The 24457-nt window shown below is 38.2% G+C and overlaps 7 protein-coding genes across 7 annotated transcripts; 4 read left to right on the top strand and 3 right to left on the bottom strand.

The window, feature by feature from the left end:
- The first annotated feature begins 1139 nt into the window (after positions 1 to 1139).
- LOC118753638 (coiled-coil-helix-coiled-coil-helix domain-containing protein 2-like) lies at positions 1140 to 2983 on the top strand. Its single transcript, XM_036488511.1, has 3 exons — positions 1140 to 1368; positions 1730 to 1907; positions 2089 to 2983. The coding sequence occupies exons 1-3, from the start codon at positions 1322 to 1324 to the stop codon at positions 2338 to 2340; spliced, it is 477 nt and encodes a 158-aa protein (XP_036344404.1). The 5' UTR covers positions 1140 to 1321; the 3' UTR covers positions 2341 to 2983.
- Positions 2984 to 4908: 1925 nt separating this feature from the next.
- LOC118753636 (protein xmas-2-like) lies at positions 4909 to 10354 on the bottom strand. The gene is given in 5 exon segments (XM_036488510.1): positions 4909 to 5708; positions 5710 to 8502; positions 8564 to 9537; positions 9594 to 10165; positions 10228 to 10354. Coding segments are annotated over 5 exon segments (5028 nt in total). The 5' UTR covers positions 10284 to 10354; the 3' UTR covers positions 4909 to 5075.
- Positions 10355 to 12915: 2561 nt separating this feature from the next.
- On the top strand, positions 12916 to 14777 carry LOC118753632 (la-related protein 7-like). The gene is given in 3 exon segments (XM_036488506.1): positions 12916 to 13277; positions 13344 to 13837; positions 13839 to 14777. Coding segments are annotated over 3 exon segments (1656 nt in total). The 5' UTR covers positions 12916 to 13036; the 3' UTR covers positions 14760 to 14777.
- A 34-nt stretch (positions 14778 to 14811) lies between these two features.
- LOC118753633 (TM2 domain-containing protein almondex-like) lies at positions 14812 to 15705 on the bottom strand. The gene is given in 2 exon segments (XM_036488507.1): positions 14812 to 15493; positions 15495 to 15705. Coding segments are annotated over 2 exon segments (738 nt in total). The 5' UTR covers positions 15636 to 15705; the 3' UTR covers positions 14812 to 14896.
- Positions 15706 to 15901: 196 nt separating this feature from the next.
- LOC118753635 (migration and invasion enhancer 1-like) lies at positions 15902 to 16602 on the top strand. The gene is made up of 2 exons (XM_036488509.1): positions 15902 to 16135; positions 16204 to 16602. The coding sequence occupies exons 1-2, from the start codon at positions 16110 to 16112 to the stop codon at positions 16463 to 16465; spliced, it is 288 nt and encodes a 95-aa protein (XP_036344402.1). The 5' UTR covers positions 15902 to 16109; the 3' UTR covers positions 16466 to 16602.
- Positions 16503 to 17246, top strand: LOC118753634. The gene is made up of 3 exons (XM_036488508.1): positions 16503 to 16594; positions 16662 to 16737; positions 16798 to 17246. The coding sequence occupies exons 2-3, from the start codon at positions 16703 to 16705 to the stop codon at positions 17054 to 17056; spliced, it is 294 nt and encodes a 97-aa protein (XP_036344401.1). The 5' UTR covers positions 16503 to 16594; positions 16662 to 16702; the 3' UTR covers positions 17057 to 17246.
- Positions 17247 to 17656: 410 nt separating this feature from the next.
- On the bottom strand, positions 17657 to 24450 carry LOC118753631 (molybdenum cofactor sulfurase 3-like; the record flags this gene model as incomplete). Its single annotated transcript, XM_036488505.1, has 4 exons — positions 17657 to 19280; positions 19340 to 19891; positions 19966 to 20110; positions 24414 to 24450. Coding segments are annotated over 4 exons (2358 nt in total), but the record flags the coding sequence as incomplete, so codon positions are not given.
- Positions 24451 to 24457: the final 7 nt, after the last annotated feature.

The raw sequence follows: 24457 nt of genomic DNA, 5'->3' as shown, positions 1-24457 counted from the left end.
TTAAAACATCTTTTAACATTTTGTCCATCATATACTCCACATTGATCCCATCCAATGTTAAGTCTTGCATGTTTCAACACTTCAGAGTATTTATCATGATCAATGCTAATTATTGCACTAAAGGTGTGCCTTGAACTGTAATTTTGACAACTAATACGTATATCTTCATTATCTTGACAGCATTGTCCAATGTAAACGCGCCGTAACAACAGGCGGAATGAGGGGATAAAATAAACTGTATAATAGTAAATTTTCTCAATATTAAATTTTTCGACAGGAAACGTGGCTTTATTGTGTTAAATTGCAAAATATATGCTTTATAAAATCAATTAATAGCGAAAATGTTAAAAAACGGCGATTTGTGTGAAAGTATTAGCAACTTTCAGTGCATCTAAATTTTTTTAAGCAATGTTTACTTAATATTTGACGAAAATAACAATTATATTTTAGTTTAGAAATTTTTGAAAACCCTATGTTAGGGTTTACACCGGACAATACTGTCATGTCTAGTCAGACGGAGAAACCTTTGTCGCGGCAACTCGTTACTTGTGTGAGAGGGGGAGACGAGGAAGGGCACCGAGTTGCTCGTGCTCGGGCAACGCTTTCGTTCGTCTGAGTAATTCTAGTTGGTCGTTCACAGCTGACAAAAACAATTGTGTACAAAAGAATTTCTCTGTGTGAACGCGAAGGGCAACACCAAAAGAGAAATTGCCGAAAATGAGCAACAAAAGTTTCTCTGTGTGAACCTAGTCCATGAAGTAAATCGGACAGTGATTTGACGTATGCAGACAATAATTTTGACGTCTTGTGCAAGAAGTAAGGGAAATTCATAACAAAAGAACTAAAAGACGCTGATGGGTATGTAACTTTGCCTATTATTTATTATTTTTAGTGTTTAGTTTAAATAGCTCGCGGGAAATGCGTATTATAATACAACGTTCACATCCGAAATTTTGCTCAAAATGAATTGTCATAACTATTGTCAGGACGCTTAGGCCACGGAGACAATTATCAGCGTTTTTGACAACTAAGACGTATTTCTTTATTGACAGCATTGTGTAATGTAAACGCGCCGTTTGGGATCAAATGCGAATCTGTTTTGGAAGCAGAAGCAGCAGAAGGAAATTTCTGGCAAATCAGAATTTTTATAAAAGACACATAGCTGTGAATTAAACGTCAGTTGAAAAGAGAAAAAGCAAGAATTAAGTCGTAAAAAGCGAAAAGCTCCAAACCAAATATAAGTGAAATTTCAAGCGAATACCAAATATTAGTATAATTAATTGTTTAAAACTTTTGTGATTAAAAAAGAAAATTTCTAAAAATGGTACGACGTGGACGTTCGGCTAGCCCACCACCAGCTACCAGGAGGTAAGTCCATTGGCCATTTTTGCAGTGGGAAAATTGTGGATCTGTGACGTTTACAACCACATGGGTACAAAGTGCTAGGTCATTCGTGGAGTTTATTAACATTTCCACTTAAAAAATGTACTTCTATAATTAATTAGTGCAATTATTGATGATAAACCGTAAAGAAAAGCTGTTGGTGAAATTTTGATGTACGACGAACACATTTCGTTGTTGCGTAACAGCTCCACAACTTTCTCGAACATTACGCTTGATTAGTATCGAAACGCAATGCGCAGTGATGAAACCAAACAAATACATATCATTAAAATCTAACAAAGAACAAACTAATGATATAACGATTTTTCTATTCCTTATAACCCAGGAGCGTGCCTACACGCCATGCACCGGCACCAACACCAAATGTGCCAGCACGCACTGCACCCGCTGCTCCACCAGCGCCTGTACATGCTGCACCCAGCGCTGTTGGCGCACCACAGCAACCGTCGATGTTTCAGCAGATGGCAGCTACCGCTGGCGGCGTAGCCGTTGGTTCAGCAGTGGTAAGTAATTGGAATAGCAAAACAATTCTTTGTTTTACCTGGTGATATAAAAACATGTTTTCAATTAAATTATATAAACAAATCAGTTAATTTAATGATGCTTCCCGGTATAATACCTTTCCCCAAAAATTATAAAATTTTACGATGTATTAACATTAACATAAAAACTTATTAATTTCAGGGCCACACCATCGGGGCCGGCATAACCGGATTGTTCAGTGGCTCTGGCGATAAAGAAGTAGCCGCCCCTGCTGCCTCGGCACCAGCTCAACAATATCTTGCTAACGGCGCTCAGCCCAACGAGCCCCAAGGCCCTTGCACCTGGGAAATCAAGCAGTTCCTGCAATGTGCTCAGGGCCAATCCGACCTGACACTCTGCGAAGGTTTCAACGAGGCGCTACGACAGTGCAAGACTCAACATCACTTGCAGTAAATTATTGGAATAGCATAAACTTGCTAGCAATTATATAAATTTCCCTTATGTTTCAACGTAATTCAAAATATATACATATTGCTAATGAATGTAAAGAAAAACAAATTTATATGTTAAATGTTGCAAGTTTGAAGATACCTTCTTTTAGTGAATGTGTCAGTTAATTAGAAAATGCAGCAACAACAACAAATGTTTTTGTAGGCAAGACGTTCTAGAATAATCTACGCAAAGAAAACATATTTGTGTTACCAGAATGAAGAAGTAAGCGTTAATTGGCAAACAACAAAAAAAATGCCATTATTGCACTCACAACAAGCACGTGCTGCAGGCGCATGGTGAGTAATCAAAACAAAATAATTAACAAAGCATTTAGTGTTGTTGGCTGTTGACACTGAAATTATAGGAGAAGAACCAAGAACAACCCTATATTTCTATAAAATGAATGTTAGTTCTATCTTTAGTCACTAAGTTTATGGCGTGAAATTATGAAATAGGTGAAGGCCCGTAAAAAAATACGCTAGTTTAGAGTCTTACTGTATTCAAGTTCGTGCCAAATTTTAAGCATTATAGCACGAATAATATTAAGCAGCATTTGCTGATGGGCTTGAATTCTAATAAAAATTAGCAGTTCTTCAACAGAAAAGCAGCTTTTCATTATTATTCAACATTGCAAAAACATGTTTATCTCCGATTCGAATCAAGCCGAAAATAGTATGCATACACATTTGACACGTGTACTGAAGGCTCAGAAGTACAATAATATTTATTGTTGTTGATATTTCATGCAGTTCTTACGTTCGTCGATGATAAGAGATAAGGGGAATTTGGGGCATCGACATTTTACATTAGCAAGTTGTGAAATTAAGGTGGTAATTATTTGAATATCTTAATTAGACATATACTATGCATGTATGAATACATCTATTTTTTCATAATAGGATAGAAAGCGGATGTCAATTTGTGAAAATGTATTTTGCGCGCAGCTTAATCATCTCTTTGTTGATACGCCTGTTTTTCTTAATCACAAAATATTTATTAATTTATTTATTTCAATCGCACTAAGATTGTTTGTTTTGTGATGCTTCATAAGCTTAATAAGGTATTTGTGAATCTAGCCCGTAGCTTATCTACATATACATAATATCAATATATTTACATACATACATATGTATACATAAACGACATCGGTTACCACCTAAGGTCACGATACCCAACATGTTTCCGGGTTGTTAAGGTTTTCCGTACGACAGCAACCATCTCTTCACTTACTCCATCAAACCAACTAAGCTAATACCCCTCTCCCGTCTACCGTTAGTTGACCTTGACGGCAACGATAGATAGACTAGCCGATTTAGGCAGGGCTTAACAGTGCCGTTGCAACCACATGCCTAGGAAAATCCTTTATTTCTTTTGACTGAGTGGTTAGATGTGCATACTACCATTCCGTAGAACCTGGGTTGGATCCCCAATCCGGGCAACATCTAAAACTAGAAGGTTTCGGCAGACAATGGCGAATCTCCGAGTGTATTTCTGCAATGAAAAAGCTTCTCTATTTGCCGTTCGGAGGCGGCGTAAAACTGTAGGTCCCTCCATTTGTAATAACAACTCAAGACACCCACCACAAATTGGAGGGGAAGTAATCCCAACACTTAGCAAAATCGTAAGCGCCATAAGGTTATTATTATTATTAATTAGAAGCCCATATCTGTCCAGTTTTTACCAGCATTAAGCCTTTGGCTTGGCGAATGACTGAGAATTTGATTATCTACTTCCTGATCGTGTTTGGACTTACTGCAAAGAATGGCTCTGTCCCTGAGGGAGTTGAGGACGCTGCCTTTCTGGCTAAGCCATCCGCTACGTCACCACCATCTATTCCCTTACGACTAGTTCCCCTGTGGCCTGGTACCCATATTGCAATCGACAAGGGCGTCAAATTTCTCAATGCACTCCAAAACTAGAGGATTTAACCTCAAAAGATAAAGTATTTAAACGTTAACGCTTGAAAAATGCTTGGTAAGACAACTGCCTTCAAAGTCTCTTAAGATTTTCTGTGTTCCACTTCAGAATGTTCACCTGAACATGTGCCTCGGAATTATTAGGACGCCTGGTTGTTTCCGTCTTGGGCTCCTACACCCATCAAGATATACCTGCTAGATGCTTACACGCCATCAGTTTCTCCGTAGCTCTGGTCCAATGCCCAGCGACTGTCCGCCGGGTAAATAACTATTTTACCAGTCTCCTGTCTAAGCTATCAGGACTCCGTCTTCTGTTTAACGGAACCTGTTTGCTGCGCCGTTTGCATAGTTCCACTGGCTAAGTCTTTTCCTAATCTTGTAGGTGCTGTGTTTCCCACACGTTTCTGCAATTACTTCTTTTGTCCTTTCTAATCTAACTTCTTACTGTACTGGCTGGCTAAGAACTCACCCCAGCACCCTGTGCGATTTGCTTTGTTGAAAATCCTCCGCATCTTATCGCTCGGTTTGCTTAATCAACAGCTAGAGTTAGAGGTCTCCCTTATAATTTTCTCTTTAGCATTTTTAACTATTTTTAAAATAAATAAATGCACTTTCTAAAACGTCCTTATAGTTAAAATTTATTTTGAAGCCTAATTCTTTCTTGATATAACTACGTTCATACATATGTAATATAATTTAGTATAATTTAGCATTCATCCCCCCGCCCTTAATAAGTTACCATATAAATATTGTCGAATCGAATCATACACTTGACAACAATCATTCCAGCTCTAGCATAGCCATCTTGCACAGACGTTCGGCGCGGTCTTGTTTCGCTTCCGCTTTCTCAATAACATTAAAAGCGCGTGTCATAACCGCTTCCATTTCATTAACTTCCCCATGAGCACCTCCGATATGCTTACGTTTTCTACTTGTAGGCGTTTTAGAAAAGCCATCACCGCCACCGCTTCTATTATTCATTGCAATAGCGCCACCAACTGCCCCTTCTAAGTCGGTATTAATTTCACTTGCCTTTGACACAAAGGAGGCATCATAGCATCCTATTTGTTTTGACAATTCAAATTGATAGATGCTAGCATCCAAGTCACGTGCCAGCTCCGCTGTATCCGCGCTAATTGTTTGCTTCTTCAATGAGTAAAAGTTTTCCTCCGCTTTGCGTGAAACCTCTTCAGCTTGTTTTATAATTTCGTCCAACATCTTGCAGTTCATTGCTGCCTCTTCGTCTTCTAGCTCCTTATCCTGCAAACTCGTGTCTTGTTCTTCAATAGCAGAGTAATCTATTTTCACCGCTTTAACCGCCACGTTATTTAACCACCACGGCACTAGCTGATAATCCTCAAGCGCTTGGCGATGATAAATGATTTCGTTGGGTAATTTGTAATCGTTGGTATTGACTTTTTTCGATGTAGTCCTTGAGCACGGCATTTATCTGTGCGTAGGCTATGGCTTTCATGACAGGCAAATAGTTTATTACTTGGAAGCGTGCGACCACATCTAGATGGGCTAAATCGCTACGATTCAGCTGTTCAATTAGTGCTCTGATTGATTGATAACTAGCGGCAGTGGCGATCTCTTCATCATTTGGTATGCAACGACTAGCATAGTTCAGCAACCACAATTCCCAGTCGTCGACCTCATGGAATTGTGGCGCCTCTTCAATAGGTGCTAACAACAAACGCTGCAAAAATATTGAAATCTGATGTCGGCGCTGCGCAGATTTCCAGTCCTTTGGGAAGTATTCAAAGCCAAGCGGTATATCGACCTCTAATTTGGGCACAAATTCGCGCAGCTCCTCCGCAAGCTCTGCCGCATCGGCAAAGTCTTCTGCAGTGATTTGCATGACACGCTTCACCGCTTCATTGTACAGCTCCGTCAAGTGTTGCGGTATGGCGCAAATCTTAGCAAAGCATGGATTTTGTTCGGAGGATTGTTGCCAGCGCTGCCACAATTCTTCACCCAAACATGCTTCTAGGAAACTTTGTAGCTTTTGCATCTCTAATGCTTCGGTTGATTGGTTGCAGAAGCTACTTTCTCGTACCACGTAACGCAATGCACGTCCCATATGTTGTACGAATGAAAATGCATTCTTGCTTTGCTGGCAACCAAAAAATTTGTAACCCGATATTTTGCCCTCGTCCACTAAGGTCTCCATTTCCAGTATATCGCTCAGCTCCAGCTCATCTGTATATTGGCCGTCGTAGACTATGAAAGCTACTGGCACAGCTTTGTTCAGTCGGCTCAATTTGATTAGGTGATGCATGCGCTTACGCGTGTTTTGTATGCTGTCACAACCCATTAGGCAGATAATTGCATCAGCGTTGTCGCATTCGTTACACACTGTATTGCCCCTCTCGGTTAGTGGCGGAATTCCGCTCACCTTACGCACACACAATGCCACATCACGCTCCATGGCGCATATGTATGGACTCCTATTGTACGTATCATCCACTTCCGAAGTGTTGCCGTTATTGATACGCTTCACATGCTTGCGCAGCCACTTGTTGCACAGACTTTCGAAGCCGGGCAACTCATCGTGATCATTGGGCAGCGTCAGCACTAACTTAAAGTACTTGATGCTTTGCATGTGGCCACATTTTACTATCGATTTACGTGCAATATGTGCGCGCACCACCGCGAAAATGTCGATGCACTGAAACGGAGGTGACGGCGTGTCTGGATGTTTCCAAAGTAGCAGTTGGAAATTACACGGTTCGCCATGTCGATAACGCTTGATCATCTGCAAAGTTTCTGATTGGTTGGGATGCCTTATTTTGGCAGTTTGTTCAGCGCGTGTGTCCATGGTCACCCAAACGGGCGTGGACTCCATTAGAGCGCGTTGCTTCTTTTTCTTGCGTGTATAGCGTAACCAGCGTTCAAAGTAGCGATTGAGGATAAGCTGATCGTGGCACATCATGGCATATTCTTCATTGGCCAACTCTTCGAGTTGCATAGCTATAGATTGGTCAAGCAATGCCTCAGCAATACCTTCGCAGTCGCGTTGAAGCTTTTGGTATTTGCTTAGTTCGCTTTGAGCAATAACAGCCACCTGTGTGGCAAGCACGCTTTCCAGCTCATCAGCACTAACACGTTCTGCATGTTGTTGCAGAAGTTTTAATGCTTCCTGATGTTTCCTTTCCGCTTCTTCGCGACGTATCTTTGCTGCCTCCTGTTCTTTTTCTAGTTCGCGTTGTCTTTCAAATTCTTTTTGCTGGCACAGTTCAGCTTCAGCTATGCGCTTAGCCGTCTCTGCTTGCGGCAGTGCTGAAGATAGCTGCGGAAAAGCGGCAGCGCCAAAAATAGTTTTCGACTCTTCCTTGACCTCTAAATGGGGTTCAACAAAGTTTGGCAGCACCGGCTGCGTGTTGAAATGCTGAAACACGCTATCTTTAGGCATGGGTTCTGGATTTGGGGTATTTGTTTGCTGAAAAATGATTGCTGTCGATTTGGCGACATTGCCGAAAATGTTATCGCTCTTAACACGATTCTTAGCATCTTCGAATAAGAAAACACCAGCAGCAGATGGTAGTTGCGGTTGTTTAAATGCATCACCACCAAAGATAGAATTACCCAATCCACTAGCAATAGTGGTGGCAGGTTTAGCGGCGGCAAAAGGAATTTTAAATACAGAGTTGCCATTATCTTTTGCAGGAGCATCGAATACGCTACCAGCAATATTGCTTGCGCTGGAAGTATTTTGTGGAGCATCAAATTTAAAATTGGTTAACGATGATGATTGCAATTTTGCCATCGGTTCTGCGAACTGGTTACCACCGAAAATGGAGGAATCGACCGATTTTTGTACAAGTTGTGGCGTTTTGAACTGTTGGTGCTGCTTAGGTAGAATTGGCGGCGAAGCCAATGGCACCTTAAAAATACTCGAATCCGTAGAAATGGTGGGCGGTGGCCCGATTTGTGGGAGGCTGAGTGCGGGGGAATTAGAACGTTTCTGCGTTTTTGCGGCCTCATCCTGTTGCAGGCGCTGCTGCATTTCCAGTTCACGTTGCCTTTTCCACTGTTCTGCCGCCTCACCTCGTAATTGGTCATCTGCTGTCCAGGCGATGGTTTTAAGTATGCCATTCTCATCGAAGCTGTTGTGAGGCACGTTATTTTCGAAAATATCTGCCGATTCCAGAGTATGACCGCAAACACATTCACCTACACTAACAGTACGCTTCGACTCGACCAGCTGGAGAAGAAAGTTTTGCTTATTAGAAAAATATTACATTAGTTGCGAAATTCCAACTCACATTTAAAGCACGTTCCATGGAATAGTCAATGTCTGGCCGCTTTAAACGATCCAACAACAGTGAATCGCCATTACATTTTAATCCATGATAAGTAAAATATTGCTCTGCAGAGTCTTCATCTTCAAAACCAAGGATTTTTGTCAGATATGCCAATGGTATTAACACAGCATTCTTTCTCCAGTTGTGCGATTTATTAATGGCCTCCATGGCTCGCCAACGTAACTTGTTAAAATAGCCAAGTAGAATACAAGCACTCAAATAAGACGTTTCGGATCCACGAATCATGCTAAAGAAGCGTACGTAGTTATTATTTTGTATTGCATTATAAAAAGCTATAGCCTGCTTAATTTCCTTTGAATGTTGTACGTGTGTTGGCAACTGTTTCAATTCCCAAAGGAAATTTGAATCACCCAAATTCAACAAAACAATATAGCTACGAAATTCTGCTTCACATGGACAATGCACACCTTTGATGCGCAAGTCATGATACATATACTTTAGCGATTGAAGGCATTTTGTCAAATTTTCGGCGTTGATTTTTTTATCAAATACAGAAGGATCCTCAGCCACTAAACGAGCGGCGCAATGAATGTGAAACCTTGCACATTGCTCCGCAAGTTGTACGGTGCCCAATGAGCAAAGTTCCTGTTGTGTGATATCTTTGCGTATAGAACGTGTACGATCCCATACAAAGTGGAACCAATCGGCAATAGATGTTTGCGGATCATCGCAGAGATCCATTATGCGGTGCATCAGGTACAACATCGTCATTTGCAGCACGTTTTCCGGTCGTAGTTCATGTGCCAGTGGTACTTCTTGGTCAGCGCTACTGCGTGAATATTCTTTTATAGCACGTTTATGTGAAATAGAGGATCTGCTATCCTCCTCTTCGCTACACATCTCAAATGTTGATACTTGTCGTTGAAACTCGCGCATTAAACGCTCTTTTTCAGGGCACATATCTGGACAAATGCCTAAAGGAAAAAACGGTACTACTATCTACTATTAAACAAATTAATTTTGACTTTACCTTTTGTTCTTTCTACCTTCTTAATATCTGTCTGGCGCGGTCTGATCAAACGCATCAATTTATCTCGGGCATCCAAAACGCGATATTTCTCCTCGTCAGTGTACGCTGGTCTTCGCATAATAGCCTCATACTCCTGTCGCAAAGATATATCTATTTTGGCAACCTCCGTCGGCGTATCCGATTTTCCAGGCTTTGTTGCTGGTAGCGGAAACTTTTGTGTTCGCAACGACGCAGCTTTTGAAGCCGAGAACATGGCCGTAGTCGGCACTCTATAAATGGGTAGAGTCTGACGAAGGCCCATCGCATCCAATTCAGCTTGCACTTCAGGATTTACCCATTCTTCGGTATTTTGCACATGTGCAACTTCGCGTGTAGCATATTCTATCTGAAACTCAATCCCATTATAATAACCTGCCTGATCCAGAGCGCGTTCTGCCTGTGCTTCTGTTTCATACTCCACTGTACAACTTTGACGACTTGGACGCAATATGAAACGTGTTATTTTGCCGAATTTGCTGAAGTGGTTCTTGGCTACCAATTTGTCCAAGAAAAGGTCAGGTATTTTTTCGCATCTAATAATAAAATGTTTAACTATCGCCTGTACAATTACCAGTTTTGAAATACATGTACTCACGATATAGCCTTGTAATTGATGCCATCATCCCAGCCGGCTTCTGCGTCGCCTAACATCACGCAATGATAATTTTAGTTATATTATTGAACGAATTCAAACAAGTAATAATTTTATTTAAATAAAAGCCAAAAGTTCTTATAGCGTTAAAATTTCCAATTTCTCAAAAATGTTGAAACTGCACTCGGGCGCCAAATGGAACGTCATCGACAGCTGTTTTAATAAGGCGTAGGCAGTGTTGCCGTTAAGAATTTTCAGAAAGTCCCAATTGATAATTGACGAAGAAAAGGGTCACCATATTATATTTGCTTTTCTTTACTAGTAAAAAAAAACAAACATTTGAGAACCCAAGTCAAATTCAAATTTACATGTATTATAAAGTCTTCGCTGCTAGAACGTTCCGTTGTTAAATTTAATATGAAAATAGCGGGACAAGCTTTAAAAAAAACATAGAAATCGAGATGCTACAAGAGTTGCATTTCTTTTTAAATCTCTGAAAAGGGGCAAAAGTCGCAGATAATTTTGGAAAAGGGTAAAAAAATCCAAAATTTCAAAAAGTCGGGTCAAAGGGTATTGGCGCCTAAAAAGGGTCAAATTGAGCCTTTAGTCCGCGAACGGCAACACACCCTAAGTAAGAAGTACCGCGGCGAGAATCTAAATTCGCCTTCAACACCACCTTGTATAAATTCGCCTTGGTCAAAATGATGTGTTTGTTGTAAACAAGACGAATTCATATTACAACAAACAATAAATTCGCCTTGAAACATCCTTTTGACCAAGGCGAATTTATACAAGGTGGTGTTGATGGCGAATTAAATTTTCGCCGCGGTACTACTGAATGTCAAAATCAAGGCGAATTTATACAAGGTGGTGTTGATGGCGAATTAAATTTTCGCCACGGTACTACTGAATGTCAAAATGATGTGTTTGTTGTAAACAAGGCGAATTCATTTTACAACAAACACATCATTTTGACATTAACGTACCTCGGCGAAAATCTAAATTCGCCATCAACACCACCTTGTATAAATTCGCCTTGGTCAAAATGATGACATCTAATCTAAATTCGCCATCAACACCACCAAGGCGAATTTATACAAGGTGGTGTTACTGGCGAATTTAGTTTACAACAACGACAGCCACATGTATTTTGTATGGAGGGTGTTATGTCAAATCTCAATTCGCTCCGAAGTTTACATGTATTTTGTTTTTGCTTTTGATGGGTGTGCTGTCAAATCAGTAAAAGCAAAAAGAAAATACATGTAAGGCGATGAAATCAGCTGATTTTACAACACCACCTTGTATAAATTCGCCTTGAACACCACCTTGTAACGGGTGATTTTTTTGAGGTTAGGATTTTCATGCATTAGTATTTGACAGATCACGTGGGATTTCAGACATGGTGTCAAAGAGAAAGATGCTCAGTATGCTTTGAAATTTCATCATGAATAGACTTACTAACGAGCAACGCTTGCAAATCATTGAATTTTATTACCAAAATCAGTGTTCGGTTCGAAATGTGTTTCGCGCTTTACGTCCGATTTATGGTCTACATAATCGACCAAGTGAGCAAACAATTAATGCGATTGTGACCAAGTTTCGCACTCAGTTTACTTTATTGGACATTAAACCAACCACACGAATGCGTACAGTGCGTACAGAAGAGAATATTGCGTCTGTTTCTGAGAGTGTTGCTGAAGACCGTGAAATGTCGATGTGTTATTCGACCACATGGAAGATTTTACGCAAAGATCTTGGTGTAAAACCGTATAAAATACAGCTCGTGCAAGAACTGAAGCCGAACGATCTGCCACAACGTCGAATTTTCAGTGAATGGGCCCTAGAAAAGTTGGCAGAAAATCCGCTTTTTTATCGACAAATTTTGTTCAGCGATGAGGCTCATTTCTGGTTGAATGGCTTCGTAAATAAGCAAAATTGCCGCATTTGGAGTGAAGAGCAACCAGAAGCCGTTCAAGAACTGCCCATGCATCCCGAAAAATGCACTGTTTGGTGTGGTTTGTACGCTGGTGGAATCATTGGACCGTATTTTTTCAAAGATGCTGTTGGACGCAACGTTACGGTGAATGGCGATCGCTATCGTTCGATGCTAACAAACTTTTTGTTGCCAAAAATGGAAGAACTGAACTTGGTTGACATGTGGTTTCAACAAGATGGCGCTACATGCCACACAGCTCGCGATTCTATGGCCATTTTGAGGGAAAACTTCGGAGAACAATTCATCTCAAGAAATGGACCGGTAAGTTGGCCACCAAGATCATGCGATTTGACGCCTTTAGACTATTTTTTGTGGGGCTACGTCAAGTCTAAAGTCTACAGAAATAAGCCAGCAACTATTCCAGCTTTGGAAGACAACATTTCCGAAGAAATTCGGGCTATTCCGGCCGAAATGCTCGAAAAAGTTGCCCAAAATTGGACTTTCCGAATGGACCACCTAAGACGCAGCCGCGGTCAACATTTAAATGAAATTATCTTCAAAAAGTAAATGTCATGGACCAATCTAGATTTTGCAAATTTTATGCGTTTTTTTTTAAAAAAAAAGTTATCAAGCTCTTAAAAAATCACCCATGCGCCTTGCTTTTGACATTAAGAAGTACCGCGCCGAAAATCTAAATTCGCCAGTAACACCACCAAGACGAATTTCACGATTTTATACGAAAATCTAAATTCGCCTTGAACACCACCTTGTATAAATTCGCTTTGGACTTAAAAAAGCGTTGTAATAAAACAAAAACGTTTGCATTTGCGGTGTACATTTTATTTAAGGTGAAATAAAATAGTTTTTGTAATAACAATGGAATCCGAGTCCACAGTAGAAGCCCCGCCAGAAAGGCATACAGAAAAACATGAACAAAAGAAAAATAAGAAACCGGCTGCCGCTGAAGCTGTTGGTGACATTTCAGGCGGCTCAAAAAACTATAGGAAGCGTAAGCGGCACCATTTCAATGCTATTCGGAAACAGATGGAATTCTACTTTGGCGATGCTAATCTGTCTAAGGACCGATTTTTGAAGCAGCTTATCGACAAAGATCCTTGTAAGTGCTCTAACATGTATTCTAACTAATTAATAACTAAGCACTTGGTGCGCATTCAAATTGCAGATGTACCTCTGGAGGTATTTCTAAACTTCAATAAATTGAAAGCGCTTACTAGTTCAGTGGGCGAAATCTGCAAGTCACTATCTAACTCAGAACTGCTCGAGTTGGATGAGGCACAATTGAAAGTCAAGCGAAAGACTGCATTGCCCATTGAACGGAATGTCGACGAAAAGACGCTATATGTTGAAGCTCTGCCTGCAGCAGCTGATCATGATTGGGTACGTCAGGCTTTTGAACGTTTTGGCTCAGTAGTCTATGTGTCGCTACCGAAGTATGCTAAATCGCGTAAAATCAAGGAATTCGGATTTGTGGAGTTTGAACATGAGAGTAGCGTCGAGAAGGCTATTAAAGCATTTCAAGATTTTAATGGTGTATTGAGAATGGAAGAAACTGATCCTGCAGAATTACAGAGTGTTAAGTCATTCATAAAAGAACAAAATGAAGAAACCCCTATAGCAAAAGATGAATTAGATATAGAGCAGAAAAAAGCAAAAAAACCCCAAAAGGGGCGCCGATGATATTTTAGACTCCGAAGGGCCTGCAACAAAAAAGACTAAAACCGAAAACGATGAAAACTCCACCGCAACCGAAACAGCAGAAAATACAAATGATGATACCGAAGATCAACAGCAAGAAGACGGCGAAGAGGGTAGCAATAAAAAGAAACGCCGTAAAAAGAAGAAAAAGGCCAAAAGTTTAGAAAAACGCAGGAAAGATACTGATTTGAATACTGACGCATCCTTTTATGAATTGAAAATTCTGCCTAAACGCGCCTGGAAGCGATTGCGTAACAAATATCTAAACTTGCAACGTGAAAAGGTTGCAGAGTTAAAGCGCAAAGCATGGAAGGAAAAGCAACAACAACAGGCTAGCGAAGCAGGCGGGTTGGAAGCATTAGACGCTACAGCACCACCTCCAGCCAAGAAACCGCAGGCAAATGAACGCAATCTGCGTAAAATGAATATGAATTTCTACGGCGCCGGCGAAGAAGAAGCAAAGCCGCAACCAAAAGAGATGAAGCACAATCCTGCCTTGGAACGCGCTCCTCTCTTCAGCTATGCAGAGGGACTTATAGTAGAGGTAGCTTTTTTGAATCCTTGCGTCAATATTAAAGAATTTAAGGCCGATATGCGACAATACGAAGCCGTAAAGTACGTTGACGTTAAGGAGGGCGCCTTGCTTGCACATTTGCGGTTAGATGCGGCAGAAGCGGCAACCGAATTTGTGGGTCAAGTGAGTTGCGCAGAATACAAGTGCAAGGTACTCAGTGGCGAAGCAGAGCTAGAGTATTGGAAGAAAATTGAAGCAGATCGTGAAATGAAGTTAAATAAACAAGTAAAAGTACCACAGAAGAGAGGTAGAGAGAAAGTTAAGAAACTAATAACGAAACACATTCGTTTTGGTGAAGATGATGAATAAAACAGTCAATACAGTTAATTTTTATTTTGGAAAGATAATAGAATTAGCTTTATTTAATGAAATAAACATACCTTCTTACATTATACTAAAATGTACTAATTATTAGTCTGATTTTCAAATTTGAATGATTACTACTACTATATGTATAGGGAACCATCAGCTGGCCCTAGATAATGTAACGATATGAGCAATACGTCAATAATGGTCCACACACCTAAGCCTCCGAAACTGAAAAGCTTTCCAATTCCTTCTTGCCAGTGCCCTAGATAGAAACGATCGGCTCCAAAACCACCTAATGTTATACTTATTATAAGCGCCGTACTCCACCGATAACCTTGTGTCCAGTTACATTTAAGATTACGTGTAAATGAGCGATTACCAAGGCAGAATACATCCGAATGCACCGTGCAATTGGTGCGATAATAATGTGCATTCACGGAATTGCAGTTTCCACGAAGCATACATGACTGCTGCCACATTTCCGTTTGATAGCAATATCGACAATTTATCTGCTGCACAAAAGATCGATTACCTTGACATTGAACATGGTCCAATGCCGTACAAGTAACATTTATATCGCGTCCATAGTGACAAGAGTAGTTATAATTGCAGCGTATACAAGGAAAGGGCAACGACGAACACTCGCTATCTGGTGTGCCTGGACAGGATACATTGGTGTCATTGATGCTTTTGATTGTAAGTGGTATAGCGTCATTGTTGTTTGTGATATTTTTTCGATTGGCCTTCCAGTTTAGATTCAGCTTCCATAAGATTTCCACCAGCAGTCAGACTTTGACGTATACCGCTCAAAATGAAAATCATGATGAGCGCTATAGCGGACCGCATATTTATTACAATACAACGCCGATGCAGCATTCTATAAATTTTTGTTTTAAAAGCGGAATGTAAACTACATTTTTTGCGCACACCCAAAACAATAAACAATTTTATATAAACAGCTGTTTATGCTGCAGACAAATCTGTCAATGAAACAAAACCAGAGACGATTTTTGGAGGTAAGAAAAATTAAAACTTTAATTTAAATTAATGAAAAATCGCATAACTGTAGTAATGTATGAAAAATATACATTAAAATCTATTAAAATATATATTTTTAACATACATACACGTGTACATAATCAAAGAAAGCAAATAAATACGACAGATATCTATTAAAATTCTCTTCGTGCGACTGCTGGGAAATATGAAATACGAAAAGTTTGAAAGCCTATGGTAAAAAACATAACACCATCAACAACAGCTGAGAGACTTTTTTTTTATTTTATGTAAACAACGGTCCTTTGGAGTAAAAAGTTCTTGTTGCTAATAGACAAAAAGGCCCTTACTGAAATGGTCAAGGTGAACGTGGAATACTGGTAAGTTGGGATTTACAAGCCATTAAACATAAATAAATATCGTCACAACTCATAACTCAATTTTTCAGTCCAAAATGCAATTTTGAGTGGCAATGTAAAATGTTACAAAACTTTCTGCTGCAACAACAACCAGAAACGGAAGTGGTTTGCTTCAAAGGCCGACAGGGATCCTTTGAAGTAAAAATTGATGACAATTTGGTGCACTCCAAATTACAGTCTTTCGCATTTCCCGATCACGAAAGCGTACTTGAAAATGTGCGCAAAGCAGAAAAAGGTCTACCGGTAGAAAAGGTTAAGGAGCAGCCAATTGATAATTGTATGCTGATGTGATCACAGGAAAATGGAAACACTTTTCTATTTAAGAAAATTAAAACTTTCTTTAGTTTGCATATAATTGTTATTTGTGCGGTGCACAAAATCAAGTACACAAAAAATAATAATAAAAGCTTGTCAAAGCAGGTATATATGAAATTTAAATCAAAATTAATAAGCTCAAAAATGTATATTTTTTTATTTTCGTGAATAGAAATCAATTGTATTGGATATCCTACGAAAATATAAATTCTTATGGGCAAACCAATACAAGTCGATGTGGAGCATTGGTAAGTGCATATTGGTGGCACCTATAATACATATGTATGTATATTTTTGTTTGAATATAGTGGATTATGTGCGGCACATGCCCGGCAGTGTAGGACACTGCAAAAATACATAATGAAAGAACAACCAGATACGGACCTAATTTGTCATGTTGGGCGTCGCGGTTCCTTTGAAGTTATCGTAAACGGTATGTTGGTACATTCGAAATTGAAAACCCAGGCTTTCCCATCACAGGAAGAAATATTGCAGAGCGTGATAAATGTCCGTGAAGGTTTGCCACCGAAATACGTGAGGTCAGAGAATTCTTGTTCATTGATGTAAAACTTCTATTGTATGTACGGATTTGTATAATTTAGTGTATATTTTTGTAAATATATTTTATTACTTTTATGTAATACTGTGCTGTGACAATATCTGTGCCGTTCAGTTAAATTAGCCTTAAGTCGGTCTAGGCCCTATTCCCTTTAAAGCAAAATTTCATTGGGTTCCCAAACAATATTTTAATGTTTAACTATTCATAGGGGCAGTTCAAGATGCCCTTTTAATAGAAGCTGATTACATATTTTTTAATTCAAAGTCAAACATTCTAAAGTCACTTAGGTTACTTTAATTGAACGGCACAGATATGAAGGTACGTATGTATATGTATGTATTTACATAATTAAAGTTAAAGCGTGATTTTTTTTATTCTTTATTACAGACCTGTATGTAATTGTTTTACATCTTGTAGCGATACTGAAAACAGCTTAATATTTTCATAAAGGTAATTTAATAATAGAGTAACTTAGATTTCATAAACTGGCATGTTTTTGTGCGAAGCTTATAATTTAAGTACACTTTGATCATACATATTTGTAAAATGTATTATCGTTATCAATTATATTTCCTATGCGCCAAGCCTTGCTTCCAATTATCTATATTTCATTGCTCTGCACCATGTTCTATCTTTCGTACTTTCACCTCTTCATTGCAAGAGACAAAAGCATTTTCTTCTTCCAGTCCTTTGAGTGATAAATAAATTCCGAAGCGTATTTTTCCACCAAATTCTCGTGCAATAGTTCGCAATGGCTCGTTGGTTTTGCAACCACTATGTTGGTCAATGCAAATCATTTGACAACGCGTACAAAATCCATCTACTTTAAAATTTACATCACCTATACTAATTTCCTCAAAAGAATTTTCCTCAAACGGGCTTGCAGTCTCGAATATTAAGTTTCCTCTAAAGCGGTCCACTGTCTGATCGATAGATTCCTTTTCCGATTCTACTTTATTGGCTAACCACCGAACCGATGCGCGGTTGATGAGTAAGAATTGCGCCTGATTTGCAAAGCTGATTTCCTTGGCAGCACCATCTTGAGTGCGGCGCTCGGAATTTTGCCGCACTAAACGCAAACCTTCGGTTTCCAAGCAGTCTGATAACCACTGCCCTATTGCTTCCCCACAATCTAGTCCCTCTACTAAATCATTGCAAACCTTGCTTTGACAGAAAGATGATTCAATACGTTTTGAAAAATTTGTTTCGTGCATTTCTAATGGCACCTGCACAGACTTCATGTTTGGAAACCGCAGCTCCAAAACTCCTTCCCTTAAATGCACAATTGGTCTTATCAAGCATAATCTTGTAAAATGTTTTTGTGTAATAGCCATTCCATTGACATCGACAATCATCCAAGTGCGATCATATTTAAAACCATTCCGAGTGAGCTGCCATGCGCTGCTCACTTCAAAAGCGCCACAAGATTTGATCGGATAGATGCATATGCGTTTCAACTGCGGCCTTAAGCGCTGTGATACTTTACGTAGCGCTTCCGGTAGTTCTCTTCTTTCTATGACACGTAAACGCTCAGAAGCTGTAGTTAGATAGCAATCACGTATCATTGCCACTGCTTTGTCCACATCCTTCGGGCGAGTCATGTATCCAAAAGACATACGCACCGCACCAGTTGGCATACCATCTATCAAATCTGTATAATCACTGCAAACATGGCCCGCTTCGAACTGTTTTCGTATGTCTGAATTCGACAAACGTAAGAACCATTGGCACGCACCGGGATTACAGAAGCAACCGGTACGTATTTGTACATTATGCACTGCAGCAATGCAAGCAACTTCGGCAAAACCAACATAAGTACCATCGTCGTGCAGCACATTGAAGGTAACCACGCCGCCTTGAAGCGCTATATCATCATAGCCGACATGATTGTAAAATTTTATAAGAGACGCACCATTGGCATGATGTAATACGGCGAGTGAGTCGTGGCAATATTTAGCCAAACGGTAAACATGCATGCTAATACGTTCCATTGTCAGGCGTTTCGGCGTGGCAGGCACTATACGTTCCAATGCTCGAAAGCCTTCCAGCACCGAAGAAATTGTGAGGAAAGGCAAGGTGCCATCTTCAAAGCGTGTAGAAAAATTAGATCGTTTTTGGTGAAAATCCTGGCGTGTCATCGCAATATCTATGGTCCCGCCGCCATAGTAACGCTTTTGCAGCACTGATTGACCACGTTTGCTCACCAGTAGTGCACCAACTCCCGTGGGAAAGCTGTCGAGGCATAATCATATCCTTATTATATACTAACGATTTCTATCTGTTTTACTTACCCAAACATTTTGTAAAAGGAAATACAACAAAAATCGGGTTTGTATCTTCGCAAATCTAGGAAATTGGTTGCTACAAAAGAAGCTGTATCCAGGCAAATGTAATAATTACTTTCATCAGCTTCGTTTCCTTTTTCCAGTCCTCTAACAGGTGTGCCATGAAGAGACAAACCCTGTGTTTGAATTGCTTCAATGATATCAAGTGGCATCTTGTAGCCGCTGAAGTTGCATTGCGCCGAAAAAGCCACAAGTGAATTATGCTTGAGTTTATTACTTCCATTTGTCTTATTGTCGAAATTAGAACCATTTCCGTTAACGGCAGATAGACACTTCAAAATCTCGTGTTTGGTTAACACATTATGGCGATTTGTGCCCACTATTTCACGCAATCCCAACACGGATGTGTGATTTTCTTGACAGTAGTAAAAAGCACCAACGTTATTTGCATCTTCACCGAAATGAAAACATTCACCAACTATTCGCAGAGCAGCGGTAGCATTGGCTGTGAAGACCACAGCATATTCGGATGCGTCTGTATTAAAATGCTGCAGTATCCTGAAATTAATTTTTTAATCTTATTTTGTACATATGTATGTATGTATATACGTAATTTAGAAAGTTGTATTTACCTGTAACGAGCCTGATCTATGAGATCACCGGTTACTTTGCAAGTGTGTGGATTACAGAATAAATTATCTTTGAGCACCTTGCTAGAGGCATCTATTAAGCTTTCAGGATAAAGCGTAGTTCCAGCGTGATCAAGGTAGACATTTTCTGAAAAAAAAGTTTTATATTTTTATTTCATAGAAGACTTGGGCACTTATTAGAAAATTAATAACAGAGATAAATAATTTCAAGGGGCAGTATTAAATTATCAACAAAAGTTCAAAAACACTTCGTTGAAATTATGATAACGTTTGTAAAAAACGACCAATAAGAAATAAACACGCATTTATTAATTTGCCATTAAAGGCAAGTTTGTGCATTTAATTTCTCGGGACTAACATGGTAGTATCACAAGAACAATAGCTTAATACAATAATATTGTTGTGTTAATTTCCTGAATCGGTATAAGTTGTAGACAAGTTATTACTCGTGGCTGCAAATATATGTATTTATATATATATGTACATATATATACAGATGCGTGCAACTAATTAGCAACGAAATTCAAAACGATATTGCTTGCAAATTATGTTTATTTATTTATTTTTAATAATTTTCATTTAAAATATAATTCAATCTATATCAGAAACCACAATAACAAAAGTTGCAAAGCTTGCAAATTAAAAAAAAATTAATCAAACTTCAAAAAATTGTCATCAAAGTTTCAAAATTTTTAATTAACTATTTAGATAATTTTCGGGTATGCAGTTTTGTAGCCCATTCAATTTTAGTATAATAAAGTGCAAGTTTCAAGTCGCTAAAAATTACCGTTGATTTTTTAGATTTTTTTTTTGTGGAGGGTGTTGCGCATTTTCTTCCATATAACACATGATCAAAATTTTTTTTTTTACATGGAAAAAAATCCGCAACCCCTCGACAAAAAAAATTCTAAAAAATCAACGGTAATTTTTAGCGACTTGAAACTTCCACTTTATTATACTAAAATTGAATGGGCTACAAAACTGCTTACCCCAACATTTTCTATATATTCTAATTAAAAATTTTGAAATTTTGATGACGATTTTTTTTAAGTTTGATTAATTTTTTTGCAATTTGTGCAAGCTTTGCAACATTTGTTATTGCGGTTTCTGTTATAGATTGAATTATATTTTAAATGAAAATTATTAAAAATAAATAAATAAACATAATTTGCAAGCAATATCGTTTTGAATTTCGTTGCTAATTAGTTGCACGCATCTGTATATATATATGTTAGTCCTGATAATTTAAATTCACAAACTATATATATATATATATATATATATATATATGTACATATATATGTATACAAATGTGCATATATGTATGTACATGCATGTAAAAAATAAACAAATTGTATTTTTGATCGCTCATAGATAAGAATCAAAATACGTGTATTTTGTCTATAACTATTCTGCCTCAGCAGGTGATACAAGTTATTTCACCATAATTAAAAAGAAATAAAAAACACTAGTTTACACGAAAAAAGTACTTTGCTAAAAAACTTATTTTTCCAAAGAAATGTTTTCGAGGTAGGTACATATGTACATATCCTCACCTGAAATGCAAAATAACATAACAACATAGCCACTGAAATGGAAAAAGTCGTAATTTTTTTTTCATAAAACGATGTGGGCAGTTGTAATTCGATGAAATCCATCATAGCAATCAAAAAGTTAATTTTTAATTTTTTATAAGTTAAGACTTTTTGCATTTCAGTGACGATGTTGTTACGTTATTTTGCATTTCAGGTGACGATATGTATCTATAGCCAAAATACCTAGAGTATTTTTGGAGTTATTTCCACAAAACTCCAGAAAAGCGAATAGAACTAATCTTTCTTTTATGTTTTTTTGTGTTTTGTTTTTGTCAATAGCAATAGAGCTTTTTGAGTTATAGGCGTTTAAATTCGAAACACAATGAACCTTCCATTTGTTCATTTTGGTTCATTACTTTTAGTTGATAAACTTTGTTTTCCGTCCTAACATTTTTAATTATTTTACCACGAAAACGGTTCTTTGAAAAAATAAATGCAACTCATTTTCGTGATCAGCGGCCCAAAACTAGTCCAAAACCCAGTTTGTAACGAGATACCACTTTTTAAGGGAATATTTGTATACTAGTGTAATAAATATTAGATATTTTATTTAATGCCTCACGACATCATCAATTCATGCACGTATGTAGATGATTAAATCATGATAAAATTATTTGCACATATCGCACCCTAAATCAAAAACAGTCACAACTCAAAAAATATAAAATGTTCAAGAACGGCTGCTGAACTGCGCAAGCGACCTAAGCAAAACGAAAACAATCTTAATAGTATGGGATTGTTCGAGATGCAATCGCAACCGCACTGTTGCGCGAAATATTAAAGTATCACGTTGTTGTTGTTGTTGTAGCAGCATAAAAATTCCCCAAAGACTTTTTGGGGAGTGTTGCTGGAGTGACAGTCCTTGGCCAGATATAAATCTGGGTCGTTCCGGTTACGTAGACCCGACTGTCGTGGGGTGCACGTTAAGGAATATAGTGATGAAGGAGAAATTTCGGCGGACGTTAGTAATATCGTCTATTTTTGGAAAGTAATCAATTTTGAAAAATTTTGAGTTATGACTGTTTTTGAATTAGGGTGCGATATGTATGTATGTGGGCTATTCTAGACAAGTGCAATTGATAACACACCATATTGAAAATTATAGATGATATAGATTGTTACAATATGCTGTGAATTTATATAACTTCGTACTATATATGTACATACATATTAAACACAAATTACTAAAGTATGTAATATCACACGTTCTTCAAAAGTGCATATACATACATACATACTTATCGGCACCTTAATATCGAAAGGCCCTATCTAACATTTTTGTTTCTTTATGGAGTGATGAAATACTCCATAGAAATCTAATTCTTTTGTAACAAAATTCTTTTAAATGCTGTTTTAATTGAAGAATTTAACTAATTTCATGTTGTAGTAGTTATTTTTAAAATCCAATAGGATTTCAGTGAGTTATCGGCAGACTTTTGTAGAGTGCTGAATTTGAACAGAAAATGAGTTAGGGCCCTTCTATATTAAGGTATATGTACATGAACTATGTATATACATACACATCTGTTCAATTCAAGATATTCGGAAAAAAAGATATTTTCAAAAATTTCATGCATTGCTATATCATGTCATCTCAAACAAGGTGTTATGCCATGTCATTCCATCTCAAACATACTATAGGTATCCACCAAATTGAGCAAGTGGCCTGGGCATTATAGCAAAATAGCAGATTAGCTGATTGTTAAAGAAAGTTAAATAAAAATGTTAAATCCTTAATTAAAAGTTCCTTATATTTTACTCTAAATTCCAACTTACGGAAAGCAAAGTTATTTTGTCTAAACTTGTTCAATTCGTGAATACCACTAAGGGCCGGTTGTTCAATGTCTGATTAGCACAAATCGGAGGTAGAAGCTCCGGTTAAGCACAACTACTGCTTTATTGATCACATGTTACATGCATGATGTCGAAATCGTCGATAGTGTAGTGGTAGTGATAACCAGACATTGAACAACCGGCCCTAATACTTTGTTGTAATTTGTTACAAAAACTTTTCTACCCCGTACGATTAAAAAGCGTGTCAGACGTGGCAATATTTCCAACTTTTCCACGCGATTCGCTGTCAGATTGAGAAAGAGAAATTTTATTTCCATGTGTGAACAGCCAGAAAGTCCTTTCCGTCACTTTTCGGAAATCAGTTTCAGAAATGAAAGTTGCAAGGTGTGACTGCAACTCAAAGCGCGTTAATCGATTCCGGAAATATATTTCAACTTGCTCGTGCTGCACTAGCAATCTGCAATTCGCCTTTCGCAAATAAAAAAAACCTCTCGAAAGTCAAAATGTTCTTCTTCTGCCTGGAAACCGCCTGGAAGCTACCTGGAAAGTACTTGTCAAAATGTATAAATATCCCGCCAAAATGTTAGGATGTTTAAGCTGATTAAAATAAAGTAAAAAATTTGCAAAATATGCATTGAATTAAATGAGTTCCTGCATTTATATGACATTTCAGTATTTTAAAGCCTTTTGGTCAATAACACTTAACTTTTTTGCTACTTTTGTCAGAGTTTGTTTACATTTTTTATATATATATATATTGAGTGTAGCCCTGTAGAATAAAACCAGGTGATCTCAACAGATAGATAGTATGCACAATGCACTTTACATGCAAGATGTGACTGTTCACGCAACTGCTTTCTGAAATTTCTCAATTTGACTGTTTATTCGAAATATATTGCTTTGCCACGACTGACAGGCGCTTTAATATGAGCTCAGGAAGTTTTTTTGCGCGTTTTATGACAAACGTGGAATTTCGAGTTAATTCACTTTTGAAGAACGTATGCAATATGCAAATACTTATGAATGTAGATATGTACATGCCTTTTATACGTTGAAACTCGTTTTCAATTGCTTCTTTTTCAGCT

This window comes from Rhagoletis pomonella, unplaced genomic scaffold, assembly GCF_013731165.1.
Source record: "Rhagoletis pomonella isolate Grant_MI unplaced genomic scaffold, Rhpom_1.0 Rhpom_scaffold_02692, whole genome shotgun sequence".
NCBI lineage: Eukaryota > Metazoa > Arthropoda > Insecta > Diptera > Tephritidae > Rhagoletis > Rhagoletis pomonella.
The sequence above is the reverse complement of the archived record's forward strand: the minus strand, read 5'-3'. Positions and strand labels throughout refer to the sequence as shown.